This window comes from Phasianus colchicus, chromosome 19, assembly GCF_987193195.1.
Source record: "Phasianus colchicus chromosome 19, bPhaCol1.hap1.1, whole genome shotgun sequence".
Taxonomy (NCBI): domain Eukaryota; kingdom Metazoa; phylum Chordata; class Aves; order Galliformes; family Phasianidae; genus Phasianus; species Phasianus colchicus.
Window position 1 is genome coordinate 10578241 of NC_143454.1, and position 13807 is coordinate 10592047.

The following is a 13807-nucleotide window of genomic DNA, read 5'->3' on the forward strand; positions in this document are numbered from 1 at the left end:
CAGTTCTTATACTAGGATACATTCAGTATCATTAGTTATTTGTCTTATATGCTTATAAAACTGTGTAATTAATTATCAGGTAACAAGGATGAAATTGACAACTTACAAGATGAAATTGCAGCACTCAGAAATGCACTCTCGTGCCAGAATGATTACATCACCAGTATAGCAGATCCACTGAAAAGAAGAGGATACTGGTATTACATGCCACCATCACAGGTCAGAAACACAAATCCTGTCATGTTGAGAGGCATTTGTTATGGGGAAATTCTATATATATGAATTTGAGTAATATTGTTATATTTGATTATCTCTTTAAAGCAGCAAAATGCTTAAAAATGAGAGAAGACAGGGTATATGTAGTCTGTTATTGAAAAAAAATCAATGCTTTATTAAATGCTTTATTAAATTATTTTACTTTATTTGTTATTTCTAGAATAAACTATCTTATAGTGACAAATCCTTTTTTTTTTTTTTTTGCTTAGGCCTCAACTCCTGCCTCCCACAGCACAAAAGATTCTGGAGTTGGTTTACAATGTCCTGGCACATCCCCACCCAGAAGAGGGTGTAGTCAGGTCAGGAAGGAAGACTTACCCAGAGCGAGAGGATGCTGGGTTTATTCACCAGTCAGAAACAGGTTATACAAAACAAATCTTGATAAAGGTGAGTCTCATGGTCTCAGAGTGTGCAGGAGCATAATAAATGTGGGTTTGCTTAGAATTCCCAGTGAATATTTCTGATACCTATTAGTGAATATTTAATATTTATTTCTGGTGAATTTCTTAAACAGTGCTAAAAGTAAATATTTGTGTATATACACCTTGTATTGCAATTCAAGAAATCTTTTTTTAATTCAGTTTTAAAATAACTTCTATTTTCCTTTATTTAAAGCTGGAAGAGTGAAAGAAGACAGTGAAGGAAATGAGGAAGCTCATGCTCATAAAGACCTGCCCTTTGTACCACCACCTGGTACAGTCATGTATACAGTTCTCCCAGATGGTGCTCCTCTACCCCAAGGAACTGTGGCTTATGGCCCTCCTCCTGCAGCTGCAAATGGAGGTTCAATTGCTCCTGGCTCTGTTATCTATGGCCCACCTCCTGTGGGAGCCCAGGTTGTTTATGGCCTTCTTCCTCCGAACTTTACTATCCCACTCATACCTTTTGGAGATCTTCATTGCAATGTACCCAAGCATCATGACTTGGTAAGATACAGAGTGGCAGAATTGTGAACAGATTAAGAGCATCCTGTAATATATGCTTTTTCAAAGGAAGGAAGAAAAAGAAATCTCACTTCTATTGATTAAAATTTTTTTAAGAACTCAAAGTAGTTTTGTGGCAAGATTCTGGATCTCAGAGAGCTTTCTGATAAGAACGCCCTGTCTTCAGTTTTAGTGGTCAGGTCTCTGCTATCTGTAACTGCTTATGTGTTTTGGAGCATTGAAATAGAAAAACAGGACAATCAGTCTTAATTTTGCTGTCCTGTGTAGGAGAGTGAAGTCTCAAGGTTAGAAGAAACTGTGCGTCATTTAAAGTCTCGGAAATACAGAGATAAATGGTCAGAGGCAGCTGAGCATAAGTGCAAGAATGAAATGGAAAAATTACGTCAAAACATAGAAGATCTTCTGCATGAAAGAGAAGAGCTGGAACACGAAGTAGCAGAGCTACAAAGAGCAGCTCAAAAACGTAACAAACGCAAGTAAGAATATCACACTAGTTCTGTTTAAGCAAGTGGAAATATCTAAAACTTCTTCCAGTGACAGTAGATTATGATATGTTTATAACTAACATTCTAGTTGGTCTGTTACATGTGTTATACAAACTGTGGGAGGCATCTGAGCCTCTGACGTTTTGTAGCTTAATTTGTTGTTTTTCTTCTTGGGCTTTTAGGGACTTTATTGAAGGCTATACTGAAAACTTAATGGCAGAACTACAGTTAGAAAAATCTCTTAAACATCATGAAGATATAGCAGAAGAAATTGAATGTATAGAGAAGACTCTTCTCAAACGCCGAGCAGAGCTTAGAGAGGCAGATAGGCTTCTCACAGAAGCTGAAGTGGAACTTGAGAGTACACGGGGAAAGGCAAGTAAAGCCCGTAACTAAGTGCAGAAGGATTTCTGTGTTATGTTGGTTGTTTTAGGCAGAAGGTGTTTCCTCTTATTTTGTCTAAGCAGTTTTTTTAAAGGATGCAGGTTATCCATGTAAAAATAATGCTTCTGTTTGAAAATAAGCTTTGGGATAACCTGTGCTAAAAGAAACTGTTTGGTCCTTGTCAAAGAGGAGGAAGCTTTTCTCCTCTGGGGCAAGAGAATAATATTCGAGTAAGGTGGAGGTCACTTTTGGACAGCTAACTTGCAGATTATGGATGCTGAAAGGGTAAGATGGATTGTGTTGTCTCAATAACATTCACTTTTTGCTCTAGACTAAAGACACTATTCAAAAATACAATCATGCCAAACAGCATTTGTTCCATACTGAAACTGAGGCAGAGGAGCTAGAGCGAAGGGCTCACGAAATGGCTACTAAACTTGTGAAAGCAGATCTGCAATTAAGGTACACTATTCTTGTAAATTAGTATCAAATGGGGAAGAGGAGAACAAGATTGTTTCAAATATCAAGATACTGCTTTCGGAGTGGGGAAGCTGTTAAAATGTAAATATGTAAGGGCATAAATACTTTTGCAGATCATTACAGGCAGATACCCAGGATTTAGAACAGCATAAGAAGGAACAAGAAGGTATTTTGAAGGAAATAAACAAAATGGTGTCTGCAAGAGACTCTGAGTTCCAGTCATTAAACCAGAAAATAGAAATGCTGACTGGAAGGTAAATCTATCTTAAATTTACCTTAAATTAATGTCCTTCTTTAATAAGTATGCCCAGTGTACTTAGCTGTGCATGTCCCTGCTCATTGCAGAGGAGTTGGACTGGATGACCTTTAAAGGTCCCTTCCAACTCTAAGGATTCTATGTATACTTGTTTCTTCTGAACCATGCCTTTTATCTTCTCTATAAGCCTTCAGAAGCTTCAAGGAGATATTCAAGTTGCAGAAGGTAATGAAGAACATCACCTCCAAATGCTCAGAGAAGCGGAGAATGTTCTCCAGGTCAAGAAAACTGAACTGGAAAGACTGAAAAATCAGGTAAGGCTCATCTGGTCAACATGGGAGTATCAGTTTAATTGTTGTTACTGTAACTGGGGACTGTGAAGTGTCTTTGGTTCCAAACTGCCTTATCTGAAAAATCTAATTCTTAATTCTATGATTTTTTTTTTTTTTTTTTTGTTACTGTTGGTAATTTTGAATTACTGTTTGGGGTTTTTTTGTTGAGGGGAATGTTGTCTATTTTGGGGCTTGTGTTCAGTTTAACCCCAATCTTGTCTGCATTTCTGGGTAATAAATGTTATCGCAGAGTTCTGTGTTCTTATTACACTTGAGAATAAGAAGCTTAAGTACCTCTGAGGCACAGGACTGCACTGTCCAGATCAAAACTTAATTGTCAGTACTGGCCCTTCTACAGCAGTCTAGCAAATGGAGCTTATTGCTCTGATGGAATTCACAGGATCACAGAATGGTCAGGGTTGGAAGGGACCTCAATGATCATGAATCTCCAACCCCCTGCCACATGCAGGGCCACCAACCCCCTCATTTAATGCCAGACCAGGCTGCCCAAGGCCCCATCCAACCTGGCCTTGAACACCTCCAGGGACGGGGCATCCACCACCTCTCTGGGCAGCTGTTCCAGCACCTCACCACTCTCTCTATAAAGAATTTCCCCCTGACGTCCAACCTCAATTTCCCCTCCCTCAATTTAAAACCATTTCCCCTCGTCCTGCTATTCTTACGTGATTTGCAATTCAGGTAAATCTGTAAACTGGTAACAGTATTGCATTATTTTTTTTTTTGTATGTGTGTGGCTATAAAACTATAAGTGTCCAGATGTGGTGGTGGTGCTAAATTTTTATGTCTTAGGTTACTGCTCAGCAACAAGAGCTGTTGTTTGTGGAGCAGCAGCTCAGTCAAAGGAAAGAGCAGCTCCGTGTCCTTCAGGACTGTATTTCTCAAAAGAAAGGTGACCTCAAGGAAGCTCTTCGAGATGGGGAGACTGAAGCAAAGGAAAAACAGCGCCAAATAAAAGTAACTTTTCCAAATTAGTTTTCAGTTAATTATATTTGTGAAGAACAGCAAATGAATAGAAATATTAAAAACATCACAACGTTTCCACAAAAACGGTTTTGCTTTCTACATCCTCCCCAAATCTGAAAAACACAACAAGCGAGTTTATGGCTTTGTGTCTCACAGGTTGGACAAGGTGCACAAATAAGAAAGAGAACTTTTCTAGTTTCTGGGTAATACAGAATTGGTCCCTGGAGAACAAAAGTACATGAAATAAGTCTCCAAAGGCAGCTTCTAGAGCAGATCAATCTGATAAGTGTGCTTAAAATGCAACAGCACTGATGTAAGTCAGCTGTCTGTCTCCTTCATTCCTGTGTTCATGTTTACTTGCTCAGAAAGGAATCTGTACTTTTTTGTGAAAGAAAGACATGCTAGATTCATACAGTCAGTTCTGAAATAAAAGCAAAGAATCAAGATTAACAAGGTTGGTTTTGTTCTTTGTTTTTTTCCTCTGGTGATGCTTTTTCTGGCTCTCTGTTATAAGGCCTACCTGTTCACTTGAATGATGCTCTAGATCAAAGCCTCCATGGAAATTAGTACTTTAAATTGTCTACAAGCAAGGCTTTACCCTAAATGTTACATAATTTTTTTGTTAACTATATTCTGGACAGTTTAATTCTAGAGTTTATAGTTGACAGTAGATTTGTTACGTTTTAATAAATATTTTTAAATTATTAAAGGAAAAATAAATGGCAAATAATGGCATTCATTTTAACACTGTTATTTCCACAGGAAATAAGGCTCCTTCTGGAAGATCTTAATGCTGAGAGGAGAGAACTGGATGTCCAAATTGATGAGAAGAGAGCACAGCTTTCGTTCATAAAGAAGAATATTGGAAAAGAGGAAGAAAATCTTCAAATAATACTTGGACAAATTAACAAGCATAAGATAGGTAGATATTATTTTGTGCAGACTGAAAATAAATACACTCTGAGATGCTGGTTGTACATTTGTGCCATTATCTTTTCTTCAGTCTTTTTAAATACTGTGAATGGCTGCATAGAAAGCGTTCCTAGTTAGAGACTCAGACTCCAACACAGAGCTTACTGGTTACCCTCTGCTTGAGTTGAGGCAGTGCTTTGTGTTGCTTTATTCTTGGGATTTGAGTTTCTCACTTCAGTGAGAAAAACAAAGTACCATGGGGACTAAAGCTTCTGTGCTAGTGCTGTGTGATGGAGCTGGCTGCTTGTGGCACATTCCCAGAAGACATCTGGATTGGAGGAGGAACAGAGGATTACCTTCAGGCAGTTGTATCCTCTCAGATGGTGGGAAGTGTAGCAGCAGCTTACAAACCTGTACTTCCTCTGAAAAAAAATTGACTTCATTGTCCGCCAGTCAGATACTTGTCCTGGAATAACACCTTAGGAAAAAAGGGAAGAGGAGACACAGGAACCTGCAACTTTCTAATAGAAGAATGCTGTTAGATCTAACAACTGGTGTGTCTGACACACCAAGTGAAAATGAGTATGCTTTTCAGGGATTGTATCAATGTTATTTCATCCCATCCCTCCCACTCCACTCCTCCAATGTCTTTTTAGAGAATAGAATGTATATAATGTGCTTTGTAATAACCTTTGATTTCTTTCATCTTATTAGAACTGAAACACGTTCTGGAAATGTTGGAGATTGAAAATAATGAACTTCAGGGTTTGAAACTACAACATGATCAAAAGGTCAATGAACTGGAGAAGACTCAGGTTGCAGTTCTAGAAGTAAGTATTTAATTTATAGCTGTTGCATTTCTCTTCTTTCTACATTACTTACTACGTGTTCTGTGGTTCTGTTAAGGTCTGGTAACATTCTCTGTACTCTTAAGTTGGAGTAGTGCAGCCTCCATATGACCTGTGGATGAAAGGTTTTAAATTGCTGCAGATAAATATGTTCACTTATTCTTTCTCACCACGTGTGTTGCACACAATCTTTCTTTGCTAGGAGAAGTTAAAATTGGAGAATATTCAGAGATTATTTCAGAGTCAGCAAGGGGAAGTAGATTGGCAGGAACAACTGCTTCAGAAGGACCGTCAGGAAAATGAACATCTGGTTTCTCAAATGCGCACTCTGCAAAATAATATTGAGTCTCTGAATAAAGAGAAGCAAAAGCTTGAAGAGGACTGTCGGAGTTTGGAGAAGAAGCTGTCACAAACCAGAAGGTGGGAGCAGGATACATTGTCTGCAAATGTGATAAGTGATGAAAAATGTCTTGAATTATAACTTATCGTAATTAGAAACACAGCTGTAACTCTGATACTATAGAAAGTCATTTCTTACTCTGTGGAGGCTTTAATTTAGGCGAGTCTACAGTATGTCTATAGCAGAGTTAGAGAAAATATGCACCACTGAATGCAGCGATATTTCTCATGGCAATGCAGTGAGAAATGTTATGAAAAGCAAAATGTTCAGCCTTGGAATGAGACAGCTGTCGTGTTCTTCTGGCTGCTGGGTGGCATCTCCCTGAGCTGAAAACAAACTGCTCAAGTGCAGCTACTTTGGGTGCATCACGGACCTCCAACAAACCACCAGCATGCATTCACATTTTGCAGAGACCTGACTGCTACTGAAGACAGCATCGGAGCTGCATTGTCCAATGTAGAAAAAACTGAATTGGACATGAAAAACCTGCAACAGGATGTAGATGTACTGAATAAACAAAAAAAGTCACTGCATGGAGAGATCGCTCTTGTACAAAAAGATCTTCAAGGTAAAGATGAAACTGCAGTTTCTAAGCTGTAACGTAGTTTAAACTACATCTTTTAATGTAATTTCTTTTATGTAACAACTATGATCTTATCAGCAAACTCAACTACCTACCAGCAGAATGTACTAAATGCATCAAGATGGAGACTTTTCTATGTTTATTCATTTACAAGAAATTTTAGCTGCAAAGTTATTTCATTGATTGTTAATTGTATGGGAACTGTTGAATGCCAGACTGAACCACTGAGCACCTGGGGAAAGACCAGGTCAGTCCTGGGAGCACAGGTGAAGGCAATTTACCTCTGTGACAGGAAGGGTTGTCCTGGGGTGACTCAGAGGCTGCACCTCTGTTAGGTCTCTTTTAAGGGCTGACTGCCACTGAGGAAGGATCTTTCTGGAGATCCTTCTTTGGTGAAGCTTTCCCTGCAAACCTAGAATCTTCTGATGTGGGTGAGTAATCTTCCCTTCCTTTATAGCACCTTTCTACTGTGCCAGTCCTTCGGTCATCACATCTCTGTAATGCTTTTTCATCGTATTGATGTATTCAATTGCTACACTGATTGAAAATGTTTTTCACCAACTATTTTTCTAGAAAAAAAGAATGAACTAGAGATGCTGAAAGGAGAATTAAGTGAGTCCAGGCAGCAGCTTCAGCTGGCAGAACAGGTTAGTTTGGGTCAAATACCGGAGGTTTTAATTCAGTGAGTAAATTGATGCACAGAAACAAGGGGCAACTTTTATCATATTGGTCCATCACCTGTTTCTCCACCTAAGCATGCTGTATCAAATACAGCTCCTTTGCAGAGCTAATGAACAATGGCTATTTAACTTCTTTGTTCTTACTGGGTTTGGAGTGATTAGGACTACAGTAGGCACCTCAACAGATAATTTGTTTTCCTCTTCTGAATGTGAAGGGAAGTGGTAACTGTCATGTTGATCCTAGTCAGGTTGTCATGACCAAAAGCACCCAATGGGATGTCAGAGTACATTCCTCAGGAGAGGTGAGTTGGTGGGGTTTGGTGGTGGTCATTGTTAGTATTGCTGTTTATTTATGTCCTTAATTTACATGCATCTTCTAGCATTTCATCTGGTGATTATTATTCTCTTAATTCACTTAAGCTGGTTTAGAAGGGAGATAGTCTTCAATGTGGTTAGGGATGATGAGTTAGTTTCATGTGGAAGTCTTTTTAGTCAGGCCCCTGCTATTTTTACCAGCTAGTTATGTCGATTAATCTTCTGTTCTGTCTTTAGAATTTGAAAGATAATACAAAGCACCAGGAAGAGCTGCTTAGAGAGCAGGCAACCCTGAAAGAAGATATTCTAAAATGTGTAAGGAAATGTAAGGATTGCCAAGAGAGACAGAAAAAGAGAGAGAACCATTTGCAGCAGCTCCAGAAAGAGATTGAAGAGAAAGAAACAATACTGGCCAAACAAGAAGCGGTAAATAACCTGAGATTTATTGAGCTTTTGCCTGGCCTCTAAGAATAATGCAGGCGAAAAAGCTTTGGGTACAAGTTTAAAAATAACATTTAGAGACATAAAGTTTTGCTTCATGAGGAGTAGCAGTAAGAAAAGCTTCAGCATTCTGTTATGTCTGACTGAAAACCAGCCTCCCAGCGAAGGGCTCTTCCTTCTTGGTGGGATCATTGTGTGCAGAACTGAGTGCAAGAAGGGCTAATGTAGTGGGAGGCACAGTGCAGTGCTGTGTGTCGGCTGCTGGTGTGTTGCTGATTTGGGTGAGAATATGGACTGGCAGAGAGAATTCTCTACAATTTCTGGTTTGTCAGCTGTCAAACAAGAGCAGCTGGATATAGCTTGGAGAACTTCTTCGTGGAATTTGTATATGCTTTGGGAGACAAGCAAACAGTGGGGAGTATCTGAAATGATAACATGGATTTCAAATAAAACTGACCAAAACCTAAATGCATCTGTGTTCCAGAACTCAAAAACTAAGCAGCAGGAGATCCAGAATTCTTATCTTGAAGTTTATTTCTGATATCTCAAAGCTTATTTTGTGTGGTTTACTATTTGCAGCTACTTCTTGCTCTTCTACTGCACTTCTGTGCAAGACCATCAATTGTTTGTGGAAATTACCTTATTTGGCTTCAATGAAGCATTAATCAAAAGAAAAACTGGGGGAATTGTTCTGAAACTAAGGAGGAAAAATGACCAACACTTCTGTTTGGACTGAGTACCAGACTGTATTTCTTTCAGATTTCTGCTGCTTTAACTTCTACTTGGTGATGGTATTTGTTCTTACTGAGTTACTATGAGTTAAACTGTACCAAGTTACACTTGCATTTGTTTTTGGCAGATCCTTTATAAGCTCAAGCAAAATTCAGAAGACGAAGGGAAAAAACTGGAAGAAAATACTGCTAAACTCAAAGAACAGAAACTTCTTCTGGAAAAGGAACTCACGGATCAACGAGAGAAACTGGAACAGGCAGTAGCAAAAGTAAGGCTGATAGAAGAAAACAACAGGAAGCTGGAAAAAGAAGCATCTCAATTTGCAGCACTTGAAGAAACTGTCAGAAAAAGCAGTAAGATCTATCACACAAATAAGTTTATCATTGCAGTGTGTGGGTGCTAAGTCTAGTAAAACCAACCAATAATTCTGTTAATCTTGCTTGAATTTTAATTCAGCACTTTATTTGACTCTTGATCCTTAAATTTGTTTGCTCGGAGAACTGAAATTCTGAAGGCAGCTTTGTCACCTCTCACCTGGTGCCAATGTTTATCAATGTTTACTCTCAGCAGAGTAGTTTGGCATATTTCAGACTTAGATATTTTCAAGCTATTTACATTTCTGCTAATCAGTGTCAGTTTAAATATTGTTTACAGAACATCAGATATCAGAAAAAGAACTACAGTTACAAGAAAAAAATAGAGAAATTCAGTCTCTCCAAAAAGAATTGAAACTCTCCAAGTCTGAGCTGAACCATCTCCAGGGGCAGCTAGCATCAGAAAGGAAAAGAGCTGAAAAACGAATCTGCAGTCTGAAGGAAGCAATGAAAATGCAGAGGATGCAGCTTGAAAGAGAACTGCATGTAAGTCCTGACTGAAGGAAGGGAGAATGTTAGAGGGTTTTGGTTTATTTTTTTAAACAGTAAAATGATAGAATACCCCTTTTATTGCTGAGGAACAAGAGTCATGTGTTAACTTTGATTAGACAGATCTTGAAGCAGCCAAACTCTGATATTTCTAGGCTGTGCTGCAGAGTACCTTGGGTTACTCTTACTGATGCTGTTTCTGCATTTTATCTTGAAGAAATTGTCTCATATAGGCTCTCTTGATTCATTTTCTCAAGTGGGTGCTCACAGTAAAAGGCAATCTTTTCTGCATTTTCCTAGGAACAAAAGCATGCAAATAACTGCCTGCAGAGTGATATAGCAGCTGCTGAACAAGTAGCACAGAATAACCATGAGCGAACCAAGCACCTTATTAAGGAGCTTGGCCAGATCCAGCAGAATTACATGGATCTCCAAAACCAGGTATAACTGAGTATCCAAATAAAGGCTGTCTGGAGAAAAGCAGTGTCTTCCAGACAGGTGCCTATGAAATTAACTTACGAAAGTTAATTTCATAATTAAGGCTGCATCTGTTCAAAGAGCTTACAGTTTGTGATTTCAATGGTCAAAATGTAAGTACTTCAGAAAGATTTGCTTGGTTACATAGGAAATTCCTCTGGGTTGATGTCTTTGTGATATTCAGCAAAGTAATGAAACTATTCTATGTTGCAGGTTAAGACTCAGGAAGACCTAGAAAAGATTCAAAGGGAAATAGAGGACACAGCAACATTGCTTAAATCAGAGGTTGAAGACAATATTAAAACAGAGTTTAAATCTTCAAGCCCATCTTCTCCAGAACTGTTGGAAGATTTGGAAGCGTTTTCTGCAGTAAATAGAAGTATGCAGTGTGAATCTGATAATTTAGAGATGTTTTCATTTGCTGATGCTGACAAAGGATTGTTCTCATTGGAAAGGAAGTTGGATTTTTCTCAAATCTTCATAACGGTAAAAAGCTTTCAGACTGTAGCTGCTGCTCACACTGCTGCTGAGCGTGTCTGTATCAGTAATGCTCAGTTGCTGAATGTGTTTGTGTTGCCAACAGGATGAACAGTGGCGTGGAGAGGCTCTCCGAGAGAAACTGCAGCATCATGAAGATCGGCTGAAGGTGGCACATCTCTTACCTTTGCACAGATATGTCTGCAGGTCCCTTCCAAAAAGAGTCTGAACAAAATGGGTGTGTGGGAGATCCTTCTCCAGCTGTCACAGTCACCCCATAACGACCAGCACCAGAGTATCTTTGGGTGTCTTATTAGGTGGGAATAGCAGAAAAAAGCCAGCAATGACATGTTCTATCAAGATGAACAATGTTAAACAATTATAGTTGGCTTTTTGAGTATGCCAGCATGATCCCATCACTTATGTTGTACTGTTGTATGTTAGTAACATAAGAATCAACAGTTCGCAGGCACTTGTGGCCATTTAAAGTAGAGATGAGGGCACAGTTCAGTTAGAGCATATCTGTTGTTCCTTTCAAGCAGTTAATGATGAGGTGCCACAGAAATACGGCTTATTTCTGACTTTAGGTGAACTATTTAAAAGTAAGTTGATTTGCAAACCCATTGCCAGCTGCTTGTGATTTGAGAGATTTTAATAGCATGTCTGAGGCCAAGCCATAAAGGACTTCTTAAATGTAGTCTTGAAAATTACACTAACTGGATACAAATAGAACTAACCACTTGTTCAGGCTCAGCTCTGGCACTGCATGTCCAAGCAAGTTGATGTATTGATCAGAGGAAAACAACAAACACAAGGCACCCTTCACAGCCTGAAGCGACAGGTTGACGCGCTGGATGACCTGGTCAGCAGCACTTCCTCGGACTCACTGTTCCTAGCTGAAAGTCCAAGTCTGCTATCTCTTCGTGATGCTCTGAATGTAACAAAAACACAGGTAATCCTCTAGTGCACTAATTCTGATTACTTTTTAAAAGGATTTTTAGCTCACTAGTAGTCTGTTATGCCCATGTGCCTTCTAGCTGGAGGTGGGACAACAGTTCTTTCCCAGCAGCAACTTGTGTGAAGAAGGCAGGCTTTCTTCTAAGATTAGTTTTATTCCTTTTTAATCCATTTTTTCCTTCATGACCTTAGCTCTTATAGACAATTACTCATTACTCAGACTTTTGCTTTTTTCTAGGCTGCCCTGACAGGACACACACACTTCCCCAGCAGCTCAGCAGGTGTTCCAGCAGTGGCACAGACGTGGCATTCCTGCTCATGAGAAATTTCTCAGTAAAGTGCCAGAGGTAAGTGGGCCCAGCACTGCTCCCAGACCATTGCTTTAGGAGAAATGAAAGCATTCTTGTGCTTGGTGTTCCAGCAGTCAGTGCTGTTTTGGCTCTTAGATTTGTGTTTTCAGACAAATTGCTTGTAAACTTTCAAATGACACATAGAGATCACAACTGTATTGACTGACAGAAGCTACTTCTATCCATAATCTTAAAATAATACACTACATTTATTAAAATCAGGTATGTGACACTCAGAATTCAGTTACACCTAGTTACATGTGGGCCTGCTAATCAGTGATTCAAAAATGAATACTGCAAGAGCTATCACACATCAGTGCTCAGCAGAGAGAAGCATCACCCCCCCAACCTACAGCTCTCAGGACATGCAGAACATGCATGCAACTGTAAATTCTGCATACCCTGAACAAGCCAGGGTTGTGCCCCAGGCAGAGCAGGTCACACCATGCCAGCTTCTCTCATTAATGTGCAGAATCACTCATATCACTCTCTTTTAGACAGCAGCTGATCTGCATGTGCTCTTGTGCTTCCTGAGACTGTGCCATCATCTTCCACTCCTGAAGCCTTCTACCTCACTGCTCTACAAGCCTTTGCTAAAAAGGTATTTACCAGCAATAACAAACAGCTCAGTACTGTGAAGTTTCTGTATGACTAAGGGAGTTTTATGTATATACGTTATTCCAAAAAAAAATATGGATTTAGGAGTGTCTAAAACTACTGTTCTCATTGAAGTGTGGGTATTTCTCAGTTTACATTTTGAGTTGTCACATTTTCAAATGCATGAATGTTAAATAAAACTATTTTTGAATACTTTCTTAAAATAAGTTTGTGACTACAGCTTACCTTCATCCCAAGTATTGTTTCTAATATGCATCCTCTAACACCCGTGCATTGCTGCCTCACCTAACAGTGTGATCTTAATGGGGGCAGTAGGAGCGAGCTCCGAGCAACTCTTATGTGTACAGTAACATTTGTTACACTGATATTCACACTGTAGCAGTTACTGGTTACCAGGTGCTGGTGGTAAGCATTGCTGCATTATCTCTGAAGCCTTACTGGTATCATTTTTTCTGACACAACAAGCTTGCAAAAAATACCAGTCCTTTGTAAATGAAGAACAGTAGGAAGGCAGTATGAAATACAGGACATTCCTCCACCTTTATGCAAAGCAGGCTCTCTAAGTACATTCTTGCCCTCCTGGAGAAGGCCTGCACAGCCACAGGGGACACAGCGACTTTCCAGAGCTTCTCTCCCTATTACTGGAGGCATATTTCAGTGCTGTTTTCAACCTTGCCCTCTCATCTAAATGATCATCATCACCTGGCACCTCTGGCAGCAATATTCATACTCCCCACTTCCCGCAGGCCTATTACAGCCTTAGGAAGGCTTCAGGGTAGTAGAAAAGCAAAAGCAGCCTATCGCATTTTACCCCTAAGGCCCCTCTTAGAAGCTGACATAAGCAGTTAAAGCACAACTGCCACCAGTAGAAGGGAATCTTGCATAACTTCTCTCTTCTAACAGATTTCCCCAGCACCCAAAGCCCTGACTGCAGGCAAGCAGAAGTGCCTACACAGCAGCATTTGCAAGCCAGTGCACTGTGGCAGGTAGAAAATAGCCCAGGAAGGCAGGAA

The 13807-nt window shown here is 39.6% G+C and overlaps 1 protein-coding gene across 2 annotated transcripts in view; it reads left to right on the top strand.

Moving 5' to 3' along the window:
• The window catches only part of CNTRL (centriolin), a 33684-nt gene extending 20186 nt beyond the window's left edge, over positions 1-13498 (top strand). Inside the window, exons 22-44 of one of the 2 annotated variants that reach the window (XM_031601897.2) lie at positions 80-219; positions 486-663; positions 892-1202; positions 1488-1696; positions 1888-2080; positions 2421-2551; positions 2683-2823; positions 3013-3139; positions 3968-4132; positions 4904-5063; positions 5768-5883; positions 6104-6321; positions 6712-6869; positions 7458-7531; positions 8117-8305; positions 9180-9405; positions 9707-9912; positions 10216-10356; positions 10606-10878; positions 10976-11038; positions 11618-11821; positions 12065-12173; positions 12674-13498. In XM_031601897.2, coding sequence (XP_031457757.2) covers positions 80-219; positions 486-663; positions 892-1202; positions 1488-1696; positions 1888-2080; positions 2421-2551; positions 2683-2823; positions 3013-3139; positions 3968-4132; positions 4904-5063; positions 5768-5883; positions 6104-6321; positions 6712-6869; positions 7458-7531; positions 8117-8305; positions 9180-9405; positions 9707-9912; positions 10216-10356; positions 10606-10878; positions 10976-11038; positions 11618-11821; positions 12065-12148 — 3707 coding nt within the window. In that variant the 3' untranslated portion in view covers positions 12149-12173; positions 12674-13498. The remainder of the gene's footprint in view (positions 1-79; positions 220-485; positions 664-891; positions 1203-1487; positions 1697-1887; positions 2081-2420; positions 2552-2682; positions 2824-3012; positions 3140-3967; positions 4133-4903; positions 5064-5767; positions 5884-6103; positions 6322-6711; positions 6870-7457; positions 7532-8116; positions 8306-9179; positions 9406-9706; positions 9913-10215; positions 10357-10605; positions 10879-10975; positions 11039-11617; positions 11822-12064; positions 12174-12673) is intronic. The other variant, XM_031601898.2, reaches the window with a different exon arrangement.
• The last annotated feature ends 309 nt before the right edge of the window (positions 13499-13807 follow it).